General features: G+C 36.2%; 1 protein-coding gene across 1 annotated transcript in view; it reads right to left on the bottom strand.

Moving 5' to 3' along the window:
• The window catches only part of LOC308508581 (uncharacterized protein), a gene marked incomplete at its 5' end in the record, with an annotated part of 42035 nt that extends 24088 nt beyond the window's left edge, over positions 1–17947 (bottom strand). The window contains 4 exons of the mRNA XM_081075438.1: positions 6081–6176; positions 6866–7010; positions 16614–16671; positions 17832–17947. Of these exons, the coding sequence (XP_080931564.1) occupies positions 6081–6176; positions 6866–7010; positions 16614–16671; positions 17832–17947 (415 nt within the window). The remainder of the gene's footprint in view (positions 1–6080; positions 6177–6865; positions 7011–16613; positions 16672–17831) is intronic.
• Positions 17948–18181: the final 234 nt, after the last annotated feature.

Raw genomic sequence — 18181 nt, 5'->3', positions numbered from 1 at the left:
AATAATTAAGTGGTTGGAATTAAGTGGTTGGAATAATTAAGTTCTTAGCAAGTTTAATGATTACACTATCCTTGTCTATATTCACTATATATATTAATAGATAGAGACACAGATCTCTACGGCTTATTTACTACTCATTGCAAGTTCACACCCTTAAACAACTGCCCTGTCCCTACACACACACTGTCACCTGCTAACCACCATTTTGCTCTATTTTTACAAGTTTGGCTTTTTCAGATACCACATATAAGTGCTACCATATAGTACTTGTCTTCCTCGTCAGCCTAGGAGTCAATCCCACCTACTGACACGCCAAAAGAAATTAAAACTCAACTTTAACAGGACAATATACACAACACAAGGATCACCTTTGGAGCACACACACAGGGAAATGGTGAAAGTCAAACATAAAGGTCACATACTACATAAGATAAACCAGCAAAAACAAAGAACCCTAGGAGATCTACCTAATATGTCGAAGCAAACACAGAGAGTCAGCCAGATGGGGAAACAAAGAAACATGTCCTAAATAACAGAAGGAATCTCCAGAATTGGAACAAACTGAAACAGGTTCTGAACCTATCAGACAGAGTTCAGAACACTGATGATAAGAATGTTTAATGTTAGTGACGACATAAAAAAGGATAGAGAAATCATAATGAACAACCAGTTAGAACTAAAGAACACAATTACCGAAATAAAGAACACACTTGAAGGAATTACCAACAGGTTAGATGAAGCAGAGGATTGAATCAGCAACTTAGAAGACAAGCTAGCAGAGGTCACCAAACGGAACAACAAAAAGAAAAAAGAATAAAAACCAATGAAGATGGTGTAAAAGACCTCTGGGATAACATCAAGCACAACAACATGCGCATCATAGGAATACCAGAAGGTGAAGAGAGGAAGCAAGGGATCAAAAACATCTTTGAAGTAATAATGTCCGAAAACTTCCCTAACCTGATGAAGGAAACCGACATACAACCCCAGGAAGCGCAAAGAGTTCCAACCAGAACAACCTCAAACAGGTCCACACCAAAACATATTATAGTTAAAATGGCAAAGCTTAAAGACAAAGAGAGAATCCTAAAAGAAGCAAGAGAAAGACAGCAGGTTACATACAAGGGAACTCCCATAAGACTATCAGATGACCTTTCTACAGAAACTTTGCAGGCCAGGAGGGAGTGGCAAGAGATACTCAAAGTGATGGAAAACAAAGGCCTACAACCTAGATTGCTTTATCCAGCAAGGCTATCATTTAAAATTGAAGAGAGATAAAGAGCTTCTGAGAAAAGAATAAGCTAAAGGAATTTATTACCACCAAGCCAGCATTGCAGGAAATATTAAAAGGGCTTCTGTAAGCAGAAGAAACACGAAAACAATCCAACTACAAATAAAAAAATGGCAATAACTATGTACCTATCAATCATCATTTGAAATATAAATGGATTAAATGCTCCAATCAAAACACATAGAGTGGCTGAGTGGATAAGAAAGCAAGACCCTTGTATATGCTGTATACAAGAGACTCACCTCTGATCAAAAGACACACACAGGCTGAAAGTGAAGGGTTGGAGTAAGATATTTCATGCAAACGGAAATGAGAAAAACGCTGGAGTTGCAATACTTGTATCTGACAAAATAGACTTTAAAATGAAGAACATATTAAAAGACAAAGATGGGCACTATATAATAATAAAGGGATCGATCCAACAAGAGGATATAACCCTAGTAAACATCCATGCACCCAACATAGGAGCACCTAATCATGTAAAACAGATATTGATTGAAATAAAGACAGAGATCAACAGTAACACTATCATAGTAGGGGACTTCAACACACCTCTGACAACAAGGGACAGGTCTTCCAGACAGAAAATCAATATGGAAACAATGGCCTTAAGTGACACATTGGACCAGTTGGATTTAATCGATTTTTTCAGAGTAATTGATATTCCCCAAGGCTGCAGAATACACGTTCTTCTCAAGCACACATGGAACATTTTCCAAGATAGACCACATGTTAGTCCACAAAACAAGTCTTGATAAATTTAAGAAAACTGAAATCATACCAATTGTCTTCTCTGACCACAGTGCTATGAAATTAGAAATGAACTACAGGAAAAAAACTGGAAGACACACCAATTCATGTAGGCTTAATAAGTTATTACTAAATAATAAATGGGTCAACAATGAGATCAAGGAAAAAATCAAAAGATATCTCAAGACAAGCGAAAGCAGTCCTAAGAGGGAAATTCATAGCAATGCAGACTGACCTAAAGAAACAACAAAAATCACTAATCAACAGTTTACCTTTACACTTAAGAGATCTGGAAAAAGAACAGCATAATAAGCCCAAAGGGAGTATAAGGAAGGAGATAAGAAAGATCAGAGTGGAAATAAATGAAATAGAGACCAAAAAAACAATACAAAAGATCAATGTATCCAAGAACTCTTTTTTAGACAAGATAAACAAAATCGCAAACCTTTAGCCAGACTCATCAAAAAAAGAGAGGACCCAAACTAATAAAATCAGAAATGAAAGAGGAGAAGTGACAACAGACACCACAGAAATAAAAAAATTTTAAGAAATTACTATGAGCAACTATATGCCAACAAATTAGATAATCTGGAAGAAATAGACAATTTTCTAGAAGCATACAACCTTCAAGGCTAAGTCAAGAAGAAACAGAAAACCTGAATAGACTTATTACCAACAGGGAAATTGAATCAGCAATCAACAAGCTCCCAATGAATAAAAGTGTGGACCAGATGGCTTTACAGGTAAATTTTACAAAACATTCAAAAAAGAATTATCACCTATTTTCCTCAAACGATTCCGAAAAAATCCAGGAGGGAATGCTCCCAAACACTTTTTATGATGCCACTATCACCCTGATCCCAAAATCAGACAAAGACATTACAAAAAAAAGAAAACTACAGACTGATATCCCTAATGAACATAGATGCAAAAATCCTCAACAAAGTATTAGCGAACAGAATTCAGCAATACATTTAAAAGATCATACACCATGATAAAGTGGGATTCATTCCTGGTATGCAAGGGTGGTTCAACATCTGAAAATCAATTAATGTGATACACATTAACAAAATGAAAAATAAAAATCATATGATCATATCAATAGATGCAGAAAAAGCATTTGACAAAATCCAGGAGCCATTTATGATAAAAACTTTTAAGAAAGTGGGGATAGAGCGACCATATCTCAACATAATAAAGGCCATACATGATAAACCCACAGCTAACATCATACTCGATGGAGAAAAGCTAAAACCATTCCCCTTAAGATCAGAAACAAGGCAAGGTTGCCCACTTTCGCCACTTCAATTCAACATAGTGCTGGAAGTTCTAGCCACAGCAATCAGACAAGAAAAAGAAATAAAAGGCATCCAAATCGGTGAGGAGGAAGTAAAACTGTCATTATATGCAAATGACATGATACTACATAGAGAGAACCCTAAAGACTCCACCAAAAAACTATTAGAACTGATAAATTAATTTAGTAAAGTCGCAGGATACAAAATTAATATTCAGAAATCAGTTGCATTTGTATATACCAATAATAAAATGTCCATACTGCCTAAGGCAATATACAGATTCAACGCAATTCCTATCAAACTACCAAGGACATTTTTCACAGAAATAGAACATATAATCTTAAAATTTATATGGAACCATAAAAGACCCCGGATAGCCTTGGCAATATTGAGAAATAAGAACACAGTGGGAGGTATAACGATACCTGACATCAAATTATACTACAAAGCTACAATAATCAAAACAGCAAGGTACTGGCATAAAAACAAACACACAGATCAATGAAACAGAATAGAGAGCCCAGAAATAAATTCATGCCTATATGGTCATTTAATCTACAAGAATGGAAGCAAGAATTTACAGTGGTGTACGTAGACAGTCTATTCATTAAATGTTGCTGGGAAACCTGGACAGATACATGCAAAAAAATGAAGCTGGACCACTTCCCTACACCATATACAAGAATAAATTCAAATGGATTAAAGACTAAATGTAAGATCTGAAACCATAAAACTCCTAGAAGAAAATATAGGAAAAAAGTACAGACATTACCTGGAGTAAGATTTTTACTGATATATCCCCTTGGGCAAAGAAAGTAAGAAAAAAATAAACCTGTGGGATTACATCAAAGTAAAAAGTTTTTTCACATTAAAGGAAACCATCAATAAAACAAATAGGGATCCTACTGAATGGAAGAAGATGTTTGCCAATGTCATATACAATAAGCGATTAATATCCAAAATTTATAAAAAAACTCACTCAACTGAACTCCAAGAAAACAAACAACCCAATTAAAAAAATGGGCAGAGGACAAGAAGAGACATTTTTCTAAAGAGGACATACAGATGTCAAACAGACTTATGAAAAAATGTTCAACCTCACTAATCATTAGAGAAATGCAAATAAAAATCACAGTGAGATACCACCTCACTCCAGTCAAAATGGCTATCATCAATAGATCAACAAACAACAAGCGCTGGCGAGGATGTGGAGAAAAGGCAACCCTTGTGCACTGTTGGTGGGATTGCAGATTGGTGCAGCCACTATGGAAAACAGTATGGAGGTATCTCAGGAATCTGAAAATGGAACTACCTTATGATCCAGCAATTCCACTCCTAGGTATCTATCCGGAGAAATCCAAAACTCTAATTTAAAAAAAAAATGTATGCACCCCTATGTTTATTGCAGCACTATACACAATAGCTAAGACATGGAAACAACGAGTGGATTAAGAAACTGCAGCCATAAAGAAGAATGAAAATTTTACCATTTGCAACAACATGGATGGACCTAGAGAACATTATGCCAAGTTCAATAAGTCAGACAGAGAAAGACAAATACCACATGATCTCACTTACATGTGGTATCTAAAGAAAAGAATAAATGAACAAAGTAATCAGAAACAGTCTCAGAGACATAGAGGAAAAACTGAGGGTTGCTAGATGGGGGTGGGGATGGGGATAAGGGGGAAGGTGAGGGGATTAGAAAGTACAGTCAGTAACAAGATTGTCACGGGGATACAAAAGTTAATTTAGGGAATGCAATCAATAATGTTGTAAAGATTTTGCAGGGTATCCGATGGACACTTGTCTCGTTAGGGTAACCACCCCAGGCATGGTGTAGATGCCTGATCACTGCACTGTGCACCTGAAGCTGAAGCTGAACAATAATGAATGTCAACTATAATTACATTTATATATATATATGTATATATATATATGTGTGTGTATATATGTATATATATATTCACAAGAAGCGGAGTACAGCGTTACGAATAGAAATGTAATGGCTGTATGCGATGTCAGAGGGATAGTAGATTGCAGGACGGGGGTTATCACTGTGTGAGGGATATAAATAATAAATGTCTGATTATTACATTGTTTTGTACACCTGAAACTAATAAAAAAAGAGAAATAATAGTAATTAGCTACAAGGGGCACAATTGAAAGTATAAGATTTACACTCGAGCCAAGAAATGTATTTGCATATCAAATAAATGACAGTCATACTTGATGTCTCAGAATCTCTCGCTATCATAATCAGTAAAGAAAGTGAAACCAGATGTTTTGAATTAAGCTTTGAACTGTGTTACTATTAAAATAAAAATCAAGTTTCTTTAAGTATCAAAAAAAAATTATTTGAGTCAGAAAATGAGTGTATGAAACAATGCCTGACAACTGCAAGCATGCAGGCAGTGGTGGTAAGGCAGGCAACTGAAAGTACTTTGAAAAACATACAGTAACCAGGATACACAGTAGTAGAATGTAATGGGCAAAGACTGGACTATTGGAAGATGTAAGAATAGTAAACATTCAAAAAGTGAATCAAAAAGGAGAACACTTTTCTGTGAGAGTGATATCTGGAGGTTTCATTCAATAATCAGTATTCTCAGTCACATCCAAGTGTTAGGACCTCTTAAAGAGATGTTCTTGAAAAAAAATTTCAAAGTTGTCAAGCTCTGGATTAACCACAGGACAATAACAAATTCCGTGATGGTCACCTGTGCAGTACCTTAACTCACCTGGGAAGATCTGGCTCACAAATTCTTTCTCCAATATCCAGGGCTCCTCTCCTTGCTCCAGCCTGAAGATCACCTCTGGTTTGGACACACAATACCCTGTCAAAGTGAAATCATTTAGGATGTGGACTGGGAAACTTAGACTTCAGAGCCTCTGAAAGAGAAGGAAACTTCTGGAGCTGTTCAGTGAAGGTGCCATTGAACATTTCACTGGAGACGCAAACACAAATATGTTCCTGGTGCCCAAAAGTGATCAATCAACATAGATTCCTGACTTCTAATCTTAATTGTCATTAAACTCAACAGTGTCCCTGTGGGGACAGAGCCCCAGAAAGCAGTTTCCAGGCTCTCGGCCTCATGTGGAGAGGTGCTGGCTCAGATAGTGGATGGCCGTCAGCTGTGGCTGGTTGGCCATCAGCTGTAGCCATTAAGCCATTGGTCACTGATATAACTGCCATGGCTACGGAGGGGAGCCGAGGAGAGTGAAGGAGGAGACTGAAGGAGAGTAAGGAGAGTCGAGGACAGTTGGTCGGTTGGCAGCAAAGTGGACAGCAGGTCGCACGTCGTGTAAACCCAGCCTCCAGTGAGACCATAGTGGTATGACTTCCCTACCTACGGCTCCGTGGGTGTTCCTTTTTGACCTCACCATGTCCTGCGTTCCTATGTGGGGAGCGGGAACAGAGACCCCGCAGGCCGCCCCGCCGGACACCCCGCACGACAGTCCCTATGCTTCATATTTAAAAGAGTTTAAAAATGCTATTTAGAATTCCATAGTAAACAGGTCTTACCCACTGAAACAAGGTTGCTATAGTTCTCCAGCATCACATCTCTATACAGAGACCTCTGAGTTGGGTCCAGGTGCTGCCACTCCTCCGGGGTGAAGCCCACAGTTACATCCTTAAATGATACTGATGCCTGGAATTTCTGTTCAACCTGAAATGTTGAGAATTAGATAACATGGAAAAAGACGTATGGGATCTAATCTGTATCATGAGTACTATTCAGATTACCAAAATGGTTTACAGACTGCTTTGCTTTATACTTCAGAGGAAGAAGACAAATCATAATAGAAATATTCTGCTGTTGCAATAAGGTCTTATTCATGTAAAAAAATTATCAAGTCCTCACAATGTACCTGGCACTATTCTAGTTCTTAGAAGTACTAAGATTAATAAACATCTTCTTGTATTCAAAGAGCATATAATCTGGTAACAAAACACATGCATTAATATATTAGAAGTGCTATACTGAAAGTACACACAAGATGGACTAATGTAAATGAGGAGCAATATTAGTCCTATTTTTGAGCTTCACTGAGGAAGAATAGCTGTTGGATGAAGAGTAATATTGTGTTCTTCATGAACACAGGGCCATGGCACAAGCAAAGGCAGCAGGACTCGAACACACTCAGGAAACAAGCAGAAGGGTAAACAACATAGAAGGACTGGAGAACACAGCCTGAAGCTGTGATGAGACAAAAGGCCAGGATGTATTTAGGAAATGGATTACAGAGTAACTTTAGACCAAGAGTTTCCAAAGAATCAATTTCTACCTTAAAGCATACTTAGAACTACAGAAATTTGTGTTTGTAAATTATAGAAATAAACTATCAATACATTTATTATAAATTTTAATTTTCTTCTGATTTAACTTCAACATGCAGAAAAAGGCCTAATATTTTATTTCACTGCAATCTAGGCTCTAACTCTTCAATTCAGAGACAATAGTAAGGAATATTGTAGAAAATGAGAAGGGAAAGATTTTGAAACGTGTGTAGAATATATAAGAGAAGATATCCAAGATGGATATATACATATATCCATATGCATATATATATACACATATATCCATACACATATATATGTATATATATATATAGATAGATAGATAGATATATGTACATATCATCTAGACTGCATGCCTCTACCTTAAGGATCACTGTTGCAGTGAAAGGGGAGCAAAAGAATAGATGGGAGCATATATTAAAATTATGTGACCAGGCTTTTATTTAGAGAACCAATTCTTTTGAAAAAGAGAAGAAAAAGCTAAAAAACAAAAACAACACCACTTTCATAAACTACTACAGTAGAAAATGGGATGCAAATAGGACACTGATAAAGATAGCAACAGAACTGGTCACCAATTCACTGACAGAAAGGAAATGTTTCCTTGAGGATTATGCATAAACAGCTATACAGATACTAGAGGGACAAAATAAGCCATAAAAATTAGCAGAAAACAGAATTGGGCACTGTATTTCAGCAAAATAGGTCTTGAATATAATAAATTTGAAGCGTAATACTGAAGGTCTAGAATGAAAACAAGGATTTGGTACACATTAATAATTTGGTGGTGTCTGAAGTCGACAAGAATGAATCAGATGGCTCTCAGAGAACTAAGAGACTGAAGAGAGAAAATAAGAGTGGAAGCTGAGGAAAATCACTTTTTAATTGGGTTACAGAAAAAACATAAACCATGAACACCATGAAAGTATTTTCTGAAAGGTGGAAATAAAAATAATGAATACTTTTTAAAACTAAGAGATTATATGATCATCTCACTAGATGTAGAAAAGCATAAGAAATACTCTTGGCAAACTATAAATAGAAAGGAATTTCCTCAATGTGATAAAGGATTTTTACAAGTACCTACACAGCAAATATCTATCACATTTAATGGTGAATTATGTAAAGTGTTCAACTTAAAACTAGGACCAAGAGAAGGATGCCTGCTATATCCAATTTTACTCAACATTTTTCTAAAGTTCTTAGTGTAATATGGCAAAACAATCATATACATAGAAAACTCAAATAAAAGTATCTAAAAGTTTTAGAAATAGGATACTGATTCAATATAACAAATTTCAGAGAATTAAAAAATTTAAAGGTACAATAGCATGAAAAATATGAAAATCTCAACAAATAAAATTACAAAATATAATGAAAGAAAATACAGAAGACCCAAATAAATAGAGGAATAGCACAGATTTCTAGGTAAAAAGACTCAATATTATAAAAATATCAATTCACTCCATGCTGATATATAAATTCACAGCAATCTCAAACAAAGTCTCAACAGATACTTTCTTGGATATTAGATTAATTCTAAAATATGTAAAAATGCAAAGGACTAAGAATAGACAAAATGATCTTAAAGAAAAATAAAGCCAGAAGAAATGCTATCAGATATCAAGCATGATTAATGTACCATAACTAAAAGAGTGTCATATGGGCATAAGAATTTTTAAATGCATACACAGAATGGAGGAGAGTCCAAAAACAGACCCACACATATATTATCACTTGTTTATGACAAGAGAAACAAAAAGACAATCATTTCAATAAATGGTGCTAGTTTAATTATAATGAGTATTTATTGCTTTAAGTGTAAGCAGAAATTTGTTTTAGATAGTATATAGCTCTAAATCTAAAAAATAAAACAACAAAAGTTTTAGAATATTCCATAAGAAATACTTTCGTGACCCCAAGATAGGAAAGATTTTTTAAACAGGAAACAAATTATTATTAATTATACTATATTAAGAACCTACCCTTATCAAAACACATAGAATAAAAATACAACACACAGGGTGAGAGAAGACATTCAGAATATATATGTATCTAGTTAGTTTTATATTTGAAAATCAATTAATATACTAATTAAGAAAATAAAGGAGACAAATCAAATGAAAATCTCAATAGATGCCGAAAACCATTGATTATATTTAACAGGAACTCATGGGAAAAAAACCTTTATAGAACTAGGACTAGAATGGACATTCTTGATGTGATAAGAAATACAAAAAAATGCAGCAAAAGTTACATATTGAAAGTTTTCCGTTTGAGAACAGAATCAAGACAAGAAAACGTACTTTTGTTTCTACTCAGTATTATATGTTGGAGAAGCTAGCAACGCAATGTAGATAAAAAAGGTTTAAGAATTGGAAAAAATAAATGTCTATTCCCAGATTATATGTTTGTATTAGGTTGGTGCAAACGTAACTGTGGTTTTTGCATTGTTGAAATTTGCCGTTTGATACTGGAATACATTCTTAAATAAATGTGGTTATGTTATACATCATTTTAATGTGCATTTCTCTCTTTATGATTTTTTGCTGATGATATTACTTGCTGTTTATTTTATATGTATTTTAGACTATGGAAATGATGTTAGGCAAAAATCAAATTGAAGCGATTTTCTTATTCGAGTTCCAAATGGGTCTAAAGCAGCAGAGACAACTCTCAGCATCAACAACACATTTGGTCCAGGAACTGCTAACGAACATACAGTGCAGTGGTGGTTCAAGAAGTTTTGCAAAGGAGGCGAGAGCCTTGAGGATGAGGATGATATGTAAATTCACAGCTATCTCAAACAAAGTCCCAACAGATACTTTCTTGGATATTAGACTAATTCTAAAATAGTGGCCGGCCACAGGAAGTTGACAGCCACGAATTGAGAGCAATCATCGATTCTGATGCTCTTACAACTACACGAGAAGTTGATGAAAAACTCAACATTGACCATTCTACTGTTGTTCAGCATTTGAAGCAAATTGGAAAGGTGAAAGAGCTCGGTAAGTGGGTGCCTCATGAGCTGACCAAGAATCAAAAGAATCATCGTTTTGAAGTGTCATCTTCTCTTATTCTATGCAACAACAACAAACCATTTCTTGATCGGATTGTGATGTGCGACGAAAAGTGGATTTTATGTGACAACCAGCGATGACCAGCTCAGGGGTTGGACCGAGAAGAAGCTCCAAAGCACTTCCCAAAGCCAAACTTTCCTAAAAAAAGGTCACGGTCACTGTTTGGTGGTCTGCTGCCAGTCTGATCCACTACAGCTTTCTGAATTGAGCGAAACCACTACATCTGAGAAGGCTGCTCAGCAAATCGATGAGATGCACCAAAAACTGTAATGCCTGCAGCTGGCAATGGTCAACAGAAAGGGCCCAATTCTTTTCCTTGACAACACCTGACCACATGTCGCACAACCAACACTTCAAAAGTTGAATGAATTGGGCTTCGAAGTTTTGCCTCATTTGCCATATTCACCTGACCTCTCGCCAACCAACTACCACTTCTTCAGGCATCTTAACAACTTTTTGCAGGGAAAACGCTTCCACCACCAGCAGGATGCAGAACATGTTTTCCAAGAGTTCATCAAATCGCGAAGCATGACTTTTTACGCTACAGGAATAAACAAACTTATTTCTTGTTGGCAAAAATGCATTAATTGTAATGGTTCCTTTTTTGATTAATAAAGATGTGTTTGAGCCTAATTACAACGATTTAAAATTCACAGTCCGAAACCACAATTACTTTTGCACCAACCTAATACATGTAGAAAAATTCAAATAATGCATAAATGAATTATCTGATATAATAAATTATGTAGAAAAATTGTTGGATATGAGATCAATATACAAAAAATAATTTTACGTATCAGCAACAAGCCATTAGAAAATGCAGTCAAGATATATGTATATTAACAAAAACACTAAACATAGAAATAATTAATAACAAGTATACAAGAATCCACACAAAAAACCTTTAAATATTACTAAAAATTTACATTAATGTGGGAAATATCCATGCTCATGGCATTAGAAGAGTCAACATCAAAAAATAAGCAATTTTCCCCAAGTTTCTTTATAGATTCAATTCAATCCCAAAGAAAGTCCCAGCAGGTGATTTTGTGAATACTAACAATTAAATAACATTGTAAACATTATCATTTATATGGGAATGCAAAGGGCCAAGAAGAGCCAGGATCCTGCTGAAGAAGAAAAAATGTGAATGGGCTAAACATACACCTTTTGTCAAATGTGGCATTGGCAAAAGAAGAGACAAACCAATGCAACAGAGAGACCCAGACATAGATGTATATACATTATTATGACATGTAGCATATTGCAAAACAATGGAGAAAAATTGTTTTAAGAATGATACTGGGGGCGGATGGGTGGCTCAGTTGGTTGGAGCACAAGCTCTCAATCACAAGGTTGCCAGTTCGACTCCTCAACTCCCCCAAGGGATGGTGGGCTGCCCCCCTGCAACTAACAACCGGCAACTGGATCTGGAGCTGAGCTGCGCCCTCCACAACTAAGATTGCAAGGACAACAGCTTGACTTGGAAAAAGTCCCAGAAGTACACACTGTTCCCCAAGAAAGTCCTGTTCCCCTTCCCCAATAAAATCTTAAAAAAAGAAAAAAAAAGAATGCTACTAGACAAATCATATGCTAAAAAAGTAAACTGATGTCAACCTCATACATAAGTGCACACACATCAATTCCAATAAAATACACATAACGTGAAAGTCAAAACAATTAATATTTTAAAAATAACAAAGGGATTATCTTGACCTTAGAGTAGGAAAATTAATTTTAAAAAGGCACAAACAATACCAATACTAACAAATTTAATAAACTAATCTAGGGATTGGCAAATTTCCTTGTAAAGAGCCAGACAGTAAATATTTTTAGGCTTTGAGGGCTAGTGGTCTCTGTCACCTCACTACTCAACTTCCCCATTGAAGCCACAGATTAATTGTAAATTAATTAGCAGGAAGGTATTAAGGATTGTGAAAGGGGCACAAGGGAGGCTTCAGGAATGCTATTAATGTTTGTTTTGATCTGTGTATGAGTTATATAGGTATTGGATTTGTAATATAGTCATGCACCACATAACATTTCAGTCAATGACGGACCAACCACATATATGATGGTGATCGCACAGGATTATAATGGAGCTGAAATACTATCGCCTAATGACATCTTAGCCCTCATAACGTTGTAGTGCAAGGCATTACTCACATGTTTGTGGTGATGCTGGTATAAACAAACTTACTGTGCTGCCAGGCCTATAAAAATATAGCATGTATAATTATGGACAGTACATAATACTTGATAATGATACCAAACAACTATGTTACTGGTTTATATATTTACTATACCACATTTTTTTATCACTATTTTACAGTGCACTCTTCCTACTTATTAAAAAAAAACGTTTACAGTAAAAGAGTATGCCATGTTAGGCCTCATACATTTCATACTTAGAGTGTCTCCGGATTGCATCATTTCCTCTTGTGCTTGATTTAATTTCATGTTGTTTTGTACAGTAACAACGTGCTGGACAGGCTTGTAACCTCTAAGCAACAGGTTTTACCTTACAGCCCGTCTAGGTTTGTGGTAGTGCACTCTATGATGTTCACGCAATGAAACTGCCTACCAACACATTTCTCAGAATGAATCCCCATCATTAAGCAGTGGTACATGACTATAATTCCTTGAGCTCTATACTTAAGATTTGTGAACTTTTCTACATAACTGTTATACATATAGAAATAAGATTTATTAAAAATAAAAACATATTCTGATTCATTGACTGAAGAAGGCATCAGAAAGGAAATTAAAACCTGTGTAGGAAAAAAAGAAAGCACTACATATTGCCACTTGAGTTTTGCAGGTAAAGTGGTACATAAAAGGACATTATAACCTTAAATGCATATACTAAAAAGCTCTAAAACAAACTCATCTTTAACAAAAAAAGTTAAAAAGAAAAATCTATAACCAAAGATGGTTGAAAGCAGCTTTGAATAACGGTAAAAGCAGAAGTTAATGAAACTTAATTATAGTGAAGGTCAATGAAACCAAAAGCTGGTTCCTTGAAAGACTAATAAATATGTATCTATGAAAAAAATAGTTAAAAAAAAACACAAATGAAAAACTGTTAGGGATAAAAAGCAATACATTTTTAAAATGATAAAAATAGTATGAACAAGTTTACGGAAAATACCGACAAACAGAATTATGCAGATCATTAAAAGAATAACACAAGTGAAGCTTGCTTCAAAACACAAAGATTAGCTATTGGGAAATATGGAAATATAATTAAATAGATCCAATGATAAAAGTTATACCATCGTCACAAAATGTTAAACATTTGGAAAAACTAAAGTCTCATTTTTAATAAAATAAGACTCAGTAGATACTTTGTGAACATGACAAAATTTATCTACCTCAGCCCAAAGCCAGAAGCATGCATAATGAAGAAATGTGGCAGGCATTCCTACTCAGATCTGTTTTGTTGTTCCTAGATCACGAAGTGTTATCCTTTTGTACAGATGGACAAATATAAAATTAGATCCTCTCATCACATTCTATTTGAAAAATTCCAGATAAACAAAGGTAAATATTAAAACAAGTTTGGTATTTTTGACAAAATATAGAAAAATTTCCCTGGAGTCAGGAAAACAAGAATTAAAAAACAAACTAGAAGACACAAAAGGGTTGTATATAAAACTTGCAGGAAGTATACCATTAAGTTAAGATACAAATAAGGAAACTTATTTAGCACTTTATATTTTTAAAAGTCTACTATTTTTTTTTTTTTTTTTTTTTTTTTTAGTTTCTGTGGGCAATGTTTTGGTTAGTTCCTGGGTGTTTGCATTTCAAGGACATGGTAAGAGTCACAACTTTCAGTGAGAGAGAGAAACAGTTAAGTTTTCTAACACTTATATTAATATATTTACTTAACATATAATCTAAGGTTAAGCATCATTTATTTAACAATGTTACATGTGGACATGTAACTTAACATAATAAATATGCCTAATTATTTTAATTATTCCTTTTATAAAGAGAGAAAACAAATTTTTGAGGTGTGTCAGGGATCCTTCTGAAAAACTCCAAAGTTCTTAAAAATATCAAAGGTCAAGAAAATGACTCTCCTTAGATTTTGAACACAAAAAGCATACTGAGAGAAGATGATTAGTAACAATTATAATGAAAGATTACCATTTAAAATACATAGGGGAGGGGTGGCAGGTTAGCTCAGTTGGTTAGAGCATGAAGCTAATAACACCAAGGTTGCCGGTTCGATCCATGCATGGGCCACTGTGAGCTGCGCCCTCCAAAAAAAAAAAAAAGTAAAATATATAGGGAATTCTTACAAAACTCAGTAAAAAAGAAAACCTAAAAAGTCATAACCTTATGAAAGTTTCACAACTCAATCAGACACATGAAAATTAAACAGTGTAGTTTTCACACACTAGCATAGAAATAATTTTTGTATCTGGAGAGAAAGGAGGAAAAATAGTCCTCTAATGAATAATAACATATCTAGAAAACTTAGAAATCCAAATCCTACAATTCAAAAATATTAATCACAGTTCTCCAGAGCAGTGCTTCTTATTATACTTAGTGGGTATCAGCATCACATAGATGTCTTGTTAAAACAAGGATTGCTGGGCCTCACCCCCAGAACTTCTCTTCCAGTAGGTTTGGAATGGGGCGTGAGACTGCATTTCAAACAAGTTTACAGGTTATGCTGCTTTCTGGTCAAAGAACCTCACTTTGAGAATCACTGCTCTATAGAGTCTGGAGATAGAGTTGCGATTGTGCAAAAAGAATGACAAGGATAGTCACAGCAGCATTATTTATATTACCGGAAAATAGAAATCATCTAAATGTCTATCAATGAAATATAGTATTTAGAATATAGTATGGCCATACAATGGAAAAATATGGCATTAACACGAATAAACTACATTGGAACAGATCTTAAATTATTGATGAGTTGAGGGAAAACGTGTATCATATATACATTAAGATAATTTACATATTTTTAAACAAAAAACAGTAGTATTCAACTTGATAAACTTTCAACGTACAGAGATAAAACAAGACTAGTAGACAAAGGATGAACACTTGGAACTAAACTAGGGACACAATGAGGAAGACCCCAAAAAAGAGCCATCAGAAGAGTGGTATGAAAAGATGACAAGGGAGATTTTCCAGGGGTAGTCAATAGAGTGATGTAGCAGTTGTTCAGCGAAGGCAACTACAATTAAGTCACTGGTGACTTTTACCTGGATAGATTCTGAAATGTGAAGGGGAATAACCAAGACAGAATGCTATGGGATGAAATTTGACTGAGAAGCTCGGAAACATTTACCAAAGAACTTAACTTTTAACCATCTGCTACACACCTCATATACACAGCCCAGCTAAGATAAAATAGTTATGGAGAGTTTTTGTTAACAAGCGTGAAGGCCATTCATTCCCCTAAACATAATAGGTTTTATACTAGGATCAAACAAGACCGTCATAAAATTGACTGCTTGAACCATTTTGTGGACTTTTTTACTCCTAGACAGACTGTGAGGAACAGTCTGAGGAACTCATTTCAGGGCTGTCACTGGAAGATTATTCACTATGTGTCCCTGTATTAAGACCAAAAAGGATATCTCCCAGGATGTCTTTGTCTTGAAAAGAATTAGTCTGTCTGTATCCAAGTGACTCCCTTTATACCATGATTATCAGAAACACCAGAGACATATTTGCAGGTCAACTTAGAAACTCTAAGACGTGTAATGATCAGTGTATAAGCCAACTTGGCCTTGCTTTTGATCTGTTACTTTATATTTTCTGTGAAGTTCAATTTTTATCTATTACTAATTTCCCACCTTAACATATGGATTCTTAGAAACCCCACAAGTATTGTAAAATATAGTGGTGACAAACAAGCAACTCACCTGGTATTTGTCCATTTTCTGGCTTTCTTGGAAAAATGTAGACAACTCTGAAGATATGCTGGGTTAGAAGAAGAGGAATGGGGTCATGAAAGATCTGGCCTGCCTGGCAACTCCTGAATTCTCCTGCCCTATAAAGCTACACACATCAACTAGATAGGAGGAATGTCAATGTCCCTTTAACCTTCAAAAGGTACAGGGCGATGGTGAAAGAGCGCCTGTCTAATCATATAGCTTTGGGGCATACAAATTTTTACTGGGTAAATATAAATATCTGCTTCCTGTGGATTTTTTAACAGTTGAAATATCCTTTGGTATTCACAAAAAATTTAAAATGACAAGAATGTAAAACAAATAACACAACTAATAAAGGAACATTAACTCTTCACCAAAACTGTTGTAAGAAAAATACTGAGGACTAAGCTGTTTATTGATTTTCCTACTAATGTTACTACACCTTTAGTAAGGGACTCCAACAAAGCTATAAAAAGCAGTACTTGAAGGAAAGGTCTATGTTTTAATTTCCTTACCTTTGTTGCCATTTCTTGCTTTTACTTGTGTGGAAAAGTAGATAGTACTGGCCTAGGAGTCGGGAGATCTGACTTTCAGTCATCACTAACAAAACTGTCATCCCGAAAAAGTCACTAACCTTCAGATGAAAAACATTTTTTCTGAAGCAAATGGGACAAAAACAGATAATTCTTGAAAATTCTTCCTGAATGCCAGGTCAAGTCAGGTCAAAATAACTGCATATATCAAGATTCAGTGATGGACATGACTGGGGGGCACCTCAGAATCCAGAAAGGCTAAATGGAGAACCAAGGGAAAGGTGTCTGTCTGGAGAGCAGTAAATCGGCCTTGCTGGGGAACCCTCCTTCCCAGGCGCCTCACACAGAACACGTCCCACCTGCGCTCTCGCTGTCCCCGCAGCACCGCCCCGTCCCCACGGCCTAGTACACAATTTACACAATTTATTCTGTACTAGATGTACACGTCGCGCATGCGCACATGCCCTCCCCCGCCGGAGAACCGGCCGCGCAGACCGCGCCGCCGCTCAGCAGAGGCTGGTCACGTGGGGGCTCCGGTTCCTAGTCTTAACTGAGACGCCCGGGTCCCGCCGTCCCGTGGGTGCGCAGAGTTCCTCCCCACCACCGAGCACTGACCGCCTCCGCCACGAGCCGCGCGAGCCCTCCTCCACCCTGTTAACCCTCCGGGTCTCACCCGCCGCTTCCTCGTCCTGTGGAACTGGCGGGCACAGAACCGCCTCCACGCCGGGACAGCGGGAAAACAAGCGCAAAAGGCGGAAGTGCACAGAGGCAGAAGGCGGGAGTAAACATGCGCAGAAGATCCTCACGCGGAGCCTCTGTAGCACAAGGAATTTTGCGGGGGTGGGGGAGATCTGAGTTCCTTAAGCAGCCCAGCGCCCTGGTTCCTTAAGGGGCTCCCCAAGTTATGGATTACAACTAAGTTCTATATGCACCCAGTGTTCGATTTAGACACAGAGCTGTCAAGAAAAGGGAACCTGCCTGTCAAATTAACTTTTTTTGAAATCCGATGAGGTAGATCTCAAC

Source organism: Rhinolophus hipposideros (assembly GCF_964194185.1).
Source record: "Rhinolophus hipposideros genome assembly, chromosome: 15".
Lineage (NCBI taxonomy): Eukaryota > Metazoa > Chordata > Mammalia > Chiroptera > Rhinolophidae > Rhinolophus > Rhinolophus hipposideros.
Note: the sequence above shows the minus strand (reverse complement) of the source record. Positions and strands in the feature narration are given on the sequence as shown.